The following is an 8,810-nucleotide window of genomic DNA, read 5'->3' as shown; positions in this document are numbered from 1 at the left end:
GTGTGTGCGTGTGTGTGAGTGTGAGTGAGTGTGATTGTGTGAGTGTGTGCGTGAGTGTGTGCGTGTGTGTGTGAGTGTGAGTGAGTGTGATTGTGTGTGCGTGTGAGTGTGTGAGTGAGTGTGATTGTGTGTGTGTAGTGTAGGGGGGTGGTGGCTGTGGGCGCGGGGCCCGCGCCCGAGCCGGGAAGGTGTGTGGGGAGCGGCGTGCGTGCGGGAGGGTGTGACCTGCGTGTCCGCCCCGCCCCGGGAGGCCGGGCAGGTGTGGGCGGGCCGCGCGGACCCCGGGAGCCGCCGGCTGGAGCCGCGGGAAACAGGAAGCTGGGGGAGGCGCGGCCGGACGGCGGGGAGGCAGGGCGCGCGGGGGGCCAGCCGGACTCGAGGCCGCCCGGGCGGCGATGAGGGGAGGCCCGGGCAGCCCCGGCGGCGGCGTGGACGGGGACGGAGCCGGGAGCGCCGGGGGCGCCGGGGACACCGCGCCTTTGCGCCGGCGGAGCCGCCGCCCGAGCGCAGAACCCGGCGCCCGAGGCGGCTGCGGGGCGCGGGGTGAGTCGGGCCGCGGGGTCGCGCACAGCGGGGCGGACGGGGCGCCGGGGGCAGGGGGCGCTGGGGCCGTGGGGCGCTGGGGCCGGCGGGCGACGCCCTGGGATGGGATCGCCGGCGCCCCCCTCCCCCCGCCCGGGGCGCCCCGCTGATGTCCGGCTCCTCTGGCCCGCAGACCCCGAGGACGCGACCATGCCGGGCGGCGCCGAGGCGGGGGAGGCGGAGGAGGAGGCTGGGGCCGGTTCGGGGTCCGAGGCGGAGGAGGACGCCCTATGGGAACGGATCGAGGGCGTCCGGCACCGGCTGACGCGCGCCCTCAACCCGGCCAAGCTCACGCCGTACCTGCGCCAGTGCCGGGTCATCGACGAGCAGGACGAGGAGGAGGTGCTGAGCACCTACCGCTTCCCGTGCCGCGTCAACCGCACGGGTGAGCCCGGGGCCGGGGCCGGGGTCGGGGTCGGGGTCGGGGTCGGGCCCCGAGCGCGGAGCCCGGAGTCCGGAGCCCGGAGCCCGGAACCAGAGGCCGACAGCTCTGCCCCTGGGCCGCAGGGGGGATGGCCGGTGTGCCCACCATCCCGCCACCTCCCCGACCGCTGGCAGGACCAAGCGGTCCGGGGCGCCCACAGCGGCGTCTGGGTTTTGTCTGCCTTGGGGTTTCCTCCCACGTCCCGGGCCACATTAGAGGGGTGCTGGCGGTGGTGGCGGCGGCGGCGGCGGCGGCGGCGGCGGCGGCGGTGGTGGCGGCGGCGGTGGTGGTGGTGGTGGTGGGGGGGGGTTGGATGTGGTCGTTAGGGCGGCCAGGCACCTCCGGGTCACAGCCGGTGCCCTTGGCATCTTCCTGCGCCCTTGCTTCCTCAGTTCTCCGTGCCCTCCCCGAGCCACACACTCTTGGAGACTCACTTTCCTCCAGGTGCTCAGGACCCATCTCTGCTTAGCGAGGGTGCCCTCCCACAGCGCGGGTCCTGGAACCAGGGCTGGCAAAGGGCTGTGGGTCTAATGGACTTGCAGGAATTGGCCCATGGGAGAGCTATTTTACTTCGCTTTTGGCGATAGAGGGGGCTTTGGTGCGTGTGCCAGTGAAAAGGCAGGCAGCATTTGCTGGGCCTGCGTGTGTTGAATGTGTGTGTGTGTGTGTGTGTGTGTGTGTGTGTGTGTGTGTGTGAAGCTCAGGTGCTGGGGAGAGGGGGGGGGCTCTTGGCTCTCCTGGCTGTGGCCTTCGGGCTCTCCCCATGATGAGTTGAGACAGGCCCCTGTGTGTATCAGTGTCTTAAAAATGTGGGGAATGTGGGCCCTGGAACACTGTGGGGGGGACTGGCTAGGCACTGGGGGGGCCCTCCCCTTGAACCCTGGGCACCCGCCTGCACTTCCCAGGGCGCCTCATGGACATCCTGCGCTGCCGTGGCAAGAGGGGCTACGAGGCCTTCCTGGAAGCCCTGGAGTTCTACTACCCCGAGCACTTCACGCTGCTCACTGGCCAGGAGCCGGCCCAGCGCTGCTCCATGATCCTGGGTGAGTGGGTCCGCCGTGGGCGCCGCAGCTCCCAACCCCGGGCAGAGGTCGCTTGCCTTGTCCCTGTCAGGGAGGCACCACCATGATCCCTGTTGACCAGATAGGGAGACGGAGGCACAGAGAGACCCGAGAGGTCTGCCCAAGGCCCCAGAACAGGCTGAGTGTGGGCTGGGATTCTATTCCAGTTAGAGTTCCGAACAAGACCCCTAAAATTGATTGCAGGCTTGTATGTGTCAGACATACATGGGTGTACGGTTTCTTATGCAAAAAGTTCAAACAGTCCAGGTGACTTTAGAATGAAAAGGAAAGACCTTTACTTCTTCCTTCAGCTCTGCTCTGCTGGTAACCCTTCGTCGAGTCTCCCTTTTCTTTGCATTTATACATGTGCCACGTACACACACACACACACATACATGGATTCATCCTACATGTGCTGCTCTGTATTTCACTGTTTCTCAGAACAACTGATTTTCCCCACATCTGTTACACTTGTTTTAAATGACTGCATGGTGTTCATTAGTGATGCTTGCCACAAGTCACTTAACTGGTCCCCTGTTGATGGGCATCTAGGTTGTTTCCAGTTTCGCAATATTACAAACGATGCTGGGAACATCCTTCTGTATGCATCTTGGTGCAAATGTATATATCTCAGGAGGAGAGCTTCTGAGAAGTAAAGTTTCTCAATGAGTATGTGTATTTTAAATGTGAAATCAGCATACATCTCACCAGCGGTGTATGGGTGTCCATGTTGCTGTACCCTCATGCATCCTGGGGATGTAAAAACATTTTTGCCAGTTTGATATGTCAAAAATAATCTTTTTAAGTTTGTACTTCATTGAGAGATATAATTCATAGCTTACAAATTAGTAAACCTTGGGCAAATGACATGACCTTTCTGTGCCTCAGTTTCTCTGTCTTTAGGGTAGATATAATAATAGTACCTATATTAAGTGTTGTCATGAAGATTAAATAAATTAACATATGTATCTAGCCCAAAGAATAAAGTTAAATGTTAGTGGCTATAATTATTATTATTATAATGGTGAGGTAGGGCCTATTTATTAGCCACTTTTGTTTTGGGACTTACCTACTGATAGTTTTTACCCTTATTTTTATTTGTTTGTTTGCCTTTTTTTTTATTGACATGTAAAAGCTCTTTATATATTGTGGCTCTGAATTCTTGTATTTTTCTTTTGCTCTGTTGCTTGTTTTTTTAACTTTGTTTATTACATCTTTCATCATTCTGAAAGTTTAATATTTGTATATGGATTTATCTATCTTTTCTTTTATAGCTTCTGATTTTTGTGCCTTATTTAGGAAGGCCTTCCTTACCCCTAAATTATAAAAACATAGGGTGTTCCCCCAAAATATATATACACACTTTGAATAATTATAAAGGCAGTGTTTATTAAAATACATTTCATTTTCAAAATTGAGCTATCAGCTATTAAAGTGTGTATGCATTTTTTGAGACACCCTGTATATTCCAGAGTTTTCTTCTAGTGTTTTTGTGGTGTAAGTGTTTCTGTGCAGTTTGCTGTCCCTGTGGGTTTTATTTGCCTGACTTGGCTTTTCTCCCCACTGTGTCTCGCAGATGAGGAGGGCCCTGAGGGCCTGACCCAGTTCCTGATGACCGAGGTGCGGCGGCTGCGGGAGGCTCGAAAGAGCCAGCTGCAGCGGGAGCAGCAACTGCAGGCTCGAGGCCGGCTGCTGGAGGAGGAGCGGGCAGGACTGGAGCAGCGGCTGCGGGAGCAGCAGCAGGCTCAGGAGCGCTGCCAGCGGCTGCGGGAGGACTGGGAGGTGGGCAGCCTGGAGCTGCTGCGGCTCAAGGATGAAAACTACATGATCGCCATGCGCCTGGCACAGCTCAGCGAGGAGAAGAACTCGGCCGTCCTGCGCAGCCGGGACTTGCAGCTGGCGGTAGGCCCTGGGAGATGGACAGGGCACCGTGGGGCAGGGGCGACTTTATAAAAAAGGATGGTTATGTGGTAGCCAGCTCGTGTCCCAGAGCCACCATCTGCCAGCTATTGGACTGTGGGCAAGGCCTTTCACTACCCTGTGCCTCAGTTTTCTCATCTGTAATATGGGGGTGTTGATGGCACTTATTTCATTGAGTTATGGCTGTGGTTCTCAACTGGGGACAGTTTTGCCCCCCAGAAACAATGGCCACGTCAGGAAACATTTTTGGTCGTTACAGTGAGGTGTGTTCTATTGGCCTCTAGTGGGTAGAGGCCAGTGTTGCTGATAAACATCCTACAGAGAACAGGCCAGCCCCCAAACCAAGAATTATTTAACCCAAAATGTTAGCAAGTGCCGAGGGGGAGAAAACTTGGGTTACGAGGGTGCATCAGTTTGAGATAGGTACAGTGCCTGCACAGGTTAGTGCTCAGACCCTGCATTGTCATTAGCCATTGTCGTTTCTATTATTATTATTATGTGCTTCTGTGTGCCATGCCGGTTACATGCATCACATCACATGTTCCCACTGAGGTCCCATGCACGAGGTTCTCATTTTGAAACTCAGACGCTGGGCTTAGATTGTAAAGAGACTTGCTCATCACAAAGCTGGGAATGGCACCTGGCTTTGAACCAGGTCTGCCTGGCACCAGTGCTGGCCTTCCCCCTGATGCTGTTCTGCCCGATCTTGTCCAGGTGAAGTCGCACCTGGCCCCCTCCAGCAATGAACAAGGCCCCGCCTCTTACAGGTGGAGAAACCGAGTCTCACTTCTTGGTTTCCTGTTGGCACTCAGCGTGGGGATGAAATTGGAATTTTACTGCCCAGGGGATTGTTCAAGGATTTTATTTTTAATCCTCACCTGAGGATATTTTTTCCATTGATTTTTTTCTTTTCCCAGAGAGAGTGGAAGGGAGGGAGGGGAGAGAGGGAAGGAAAGAGAGAGAGAAAAACAGAAACATCCATGTGAGAGAGACACATCGATTGGTTGCCTCTCACATGCTCCCCCACCCGGGCTGGGGATCCAACCTGCAACCCAGGCCTGTGCCCCTGACTGGGAATCTAACCTGAGACCCTTCAGTGTGTGAGTGGATGCTCTAACCATCGAGCAACACGGGCCAGGGATTTAACAGTGCCAGCGGCACACAGTAGGCTCTCTCCTGCAATACTGTGCGAGGCTGCCTGGGGGGATTCTGACCGTGGGGTTGGAAGACCCATGAGCCTCAGCAGAGGCTGTGGCATTGCAGGTGTGACAGGTGCCTGTTGGAGGCTGTCGTGTGGGTGCACTGGAGTGTGGGAGCCTGTGGCTGTGCACACCAGCATGTTGGGGTTTCGGGAAACGAATCCTGATTGGGGGCGTTGAGGCCACAGGCTGAAGGGCCTAGACTGCCAGGCCTGATGGGGGGCGTGGGAGGCAGATGCTTGGAGTGGGGTGACCAGGAGGCTGTTCTCTGCCTGCTTGGTGTTTGGCATGAGGTAGGGCTGTCTGAGGCCCAAGACTGGCTGCAGATTGAGCGAAGGGTGGCCTGGGCAAGGCTTTCCTCTCTGTGCCTCCGTTTCCTCACCATGCTGGAGGCGGGAGGTCACAGAGAAGGACGACGTAGTGAAACAGCACCTCCTATGCCCAGGCACGGTCCTCACTGCTTGCCATGCAACGACTCCTTGAATTTTCCAACAACTCTATTGGGACAAGGGTGGCGGCACTATTCCTGTCCCCATTTATGGATGAGGAAACTGAGACCCAGCAGGATTGGTTAGAGCACTTTCCCAGGGTCCCACGATTGAGAATTTCTGAGCTTGCTCTTGGCACTGCTAGGGTGGGGTGGGGCGGGTGGCAGGTGGGGAGAGCTGGGTTCCCCATCGTCATCCGTGCCTGCTTTTTTGAAATGGGCATGAGACCTGCTATGAGTGTTCTTGGACAAGAGTTCTGCTGCTCAGAGAGGACAGTGTGAGGGCCACCGGCCCAGGGAGTTGGGAGTGGCTGAGGCTGGAATGGCCTGGAGCATCATTCATGCACCAAAAGGTTGCTGGTTTGATTCTCCGTCAGGGCACATACCTAGGTTGAGGGTTTGATGTTTTCCTCTTACATTGATGTTTCTCTCTCTCTCTCTCTCTCTCTCTCTCTCTCTCTCTCTCTCTCTCTCTTTCTCTCAAAATCAGGTGAGGATTAAAAAAAAAAAATGAAGAGGCATTGGAGGTGCCTCTGTATCTGCAGATTAGCTATAGGTGCGCATAGTGTGACCACCTAGGGGGAAGAGAATCTGACACTAGGGGAAGAATGGCTGCTTTTTCCCAGTTTAGGGGGTAGAGCAGTGGTTCTCAACCTCCTGGCCCTTTAAATATAGTTCCTCATGTTGTGACCCAACCATAAAATTATTTTCATTGCTCCTTCATAACTGTAATGTTGCTACTGTTATGAATCGTAATATAAATATCTGATATGCAGGATGGTCTTAGGGTCGTTCGACTGCCAAAGGGGTCGCGACCCACAGGTTGAGAACCGCTGGGGTAGAGGGGAAGGGGTGAAATTCAACTAATGGATAAGTTTCTCTTTAAATGTAGCTACTGTAAATTTTGCCTACATTTTGGGGGCTTTTTTCGGCCACAAAAATGAGCAAAGGCGTTGCAGATGGAAATGAGTAGAACAGCTGATGGTCCCTGTCTTGGCAGCCTGGGCCCCCTTTCCCACGGGCAGGTGTGTGGCGGCTGTGACTTAATACCGTGCTTTGTAAGGTGCAAATTTAATGAGCGGCGATTTCCAAGCAACATAAACTTAAGGAACCAACACTGTAATTTTGTGCTAAGTGAGTTTGTACCCCAGGATTAAATGCACCCGCATTTCCTGGCATTCAGCAGAGACTCCCAGGTGCTCTGCCCCCTGAGCTCATCGCGGTAGTGTGCTGGCCAAGGGTCAGGCGGGAGGCCGTGGTGTGTGGCTGCGGTTTGCTGGAGAGGGTGTGACCACGCTTGCCCTTGTAACCAGCTGTCTCTCTCTCCGATGGTTTACAAAGCATGTTTTGTGAGGGAAAGGAATGTGAGAATCATGAATTTCTTCCTGAGCCTTTTGCGGAGGAGGAGAAACTCCTGACCCAGCCTCAGACCCGTGTGTGTGTGTGTGTGTGTGTGTGTGTGTTGGTGTGTGTGTGGCCATGCTCGGCTCTGGGAAGTGTGAGGCTGCCATTCATTTTCCGAGACAGGCCAGGGCATTCCGAGGGCACCAGACATTGGCACGCCGGAGTGTAGCACCAGAGGTCATTGTGCCTTCTTTCAACAATGACTTCGTTTTGTGGCCTGCCACCTGCTGCTCCTCTTGTCGCTATTCAGCAACCTTGGACCCCACATGAATTTGGAAAATACCTCTGGCTGAGTGCGGTTATAATCCAGCAAACCGATCGTGCATATCTGCTCTCAGCCAGCCGGCCACCTCACAGCCGCCCAGCCACCACCCCGGCCAGCTCCAGCTGTACCCACCGTGTGGTGGCAGGTTGGGATTTTTTTTAAAGCTGTGAAGACAGCCACTGTCACACCCCTGGCAGCTCTGCAGCCAGCCTCTGAGCGCTTAAAGATCTCTGCCCACCTTCTGTCTTGTTTGCTTCTTGCAATGACTTTGGAAGGCAGCGCATGCACAGAGCAGGGGGAATGAACGCGCCCATTTTACCTGTAAAGAAACTGAGGCCCAGAGGAGGTCAGTGACTTGCTCAGGAGGACAGGAGGGCAAAGTGGTACAACTGACGCCTGGACCCCAGGCCTGGAGTTCCTGTTGAGGATGAACAGCACAGTCTTCTAGGGGGGAGGCCTGGGAACCCTCAAAACCATCCTCTTCCTCCTTGTCCCCCTCTTCCCTGGGAGATGAGGAAACCGAGGCACAAAGAGAGCCCATGACTTGCCAAAGGCCACACTGAGTTCGAGGCGGAGCTGGGCCCAGACCCTGCTCCCCCTGTTCTCGGTGTAGCCCTCCTCCTCCTCCTCCGTCAGCTGGTATTGGGCTCTCTGGCCTGTTCTCCGTGTCGGAACCGTGGGACTGATGAAGCAACGCGGCCGAAAGTCCTTGAAGCAGAGGCCCCTGGGAGGGTGGCTTGGCCCTGCCGCCCCCTTCCTTCCTCATCGTGTTTGCCCAGCCGGTACTTCCTTCATAGACAAGTCCAGGAGGGCGCCTGCTGAGGCCCCTCTGGGGATCTGGGAGGCACCCAGGAATGAGGAGCAGGCCTTCTCCCCATGGGCCTCCCTGGGGTCCTTCCCTGGGCTGCATCCCTCCCTGGGCTGACCCATGTGTTGCTACCCAGGTGGATCAGCTGAAGCTGAAGGTGAGCCGGCTGGAGGAAGAGTGTGCGCTGCTCCGCAGGACCAGGGGGCCACCCCCCGGGGCAGAGGAGAAGGAGAAGGAGAAGGAGAAGGAGAAGGAGCCGGACAGCGTGGACCTGGTCTCTGAGCTGCGTGCAGAGAATCAGCGGCTGACAGCGTCCCTGCAGGAGCTGCAGGAGGGGCGGCAGCAGGTTCGGAGGTGGCCACTGGGGGGAAGGGGGTCAGAGAATGAGGAGCCTACACCTGGGGTGAGATCGGATGGACCCTGGCTGGCCTCTTGTCTTGGCTGAGCGTTCTGCTCTCTCTGGCCTTTAGTCTATGGTCTGTGGGTGGCCCCATGAGGTAGGTCTCTGGATGCTTTGCCACTGTGCACCTGATTTTGTGTGTGAGCATTTTTAGGGGGAAAGGGCCCCAGCTTTTATTATTTGTAGAAGAGTCTGGAAAGTTGAGACCCCTGGGGTCTGGGTGGCCCAGGGCTTGCTGGGGGTCCTGGGGCAGGTCAGTG

General features: G+C 56.1%; 1 protein-coding gene across 2 annotated transcripts in view; it reads left to right on the top strand.

Annotated features, from left to right (window-relative positions):
• The first annotated feature begins 291 nt into the window (after positions 1 to 291).
• Positions 292 to 8,810, top strand: part of CARD10 (caspase recruitment domain family member 10) — a 28,145-nt gene continuing 19,626 nt past the window's right edge. Inside the window, exons 1-5 of one of the 2 annotated variants that reach the window (XM_036299766.1) lie at positions 292 to 543; positions 716 to 967; positions 1,912 to 2,049; positions 3,644 to 3,969; positions 8,287 to 8,496. In XM_036299766.1, coding sequence (XP_036155659.1) covers positions 396 to 543; positions 716 to 967; positions 1,912 to 2,049; positions 3,644 to 3,969; positions 8,287 to 8,496 — 1,074 coding nt within the window. In that variant the 5' untranslated portion in view covers positions 292 to 395. The remainder of the gene's footprint in view (positions 544 to 715; positions 968 to 1,911; positions 2,050 to 3,643; positions 3,970 to 8,286; positions 8,497 to 8,810) is intronic. The other variant, XM_036299767.1, reaches the window with a different exon arrangement.

This window comes from Myotis myotis, unplaced genomic scaffold (genome assembly GCF_014108235.1).
Source record: "Myotis myotis isolate mMyoMyo1 unplaced genomic scaffold, mMyoMyo1.p scaffold_m19_p_3, whole genome shotgun sequence".
Lineage (NCBI taxonomy): Eukaryota > Metazoa > Chordata > Mammalia > Chiroptera > Vespertilionidae > Myotis > Myotis myotis.
The sequence above is the reverse complement of the archived record's forward strand: the minus strand, read 5'-3'. Positions and strand labels throughout refer to the sequence as shown.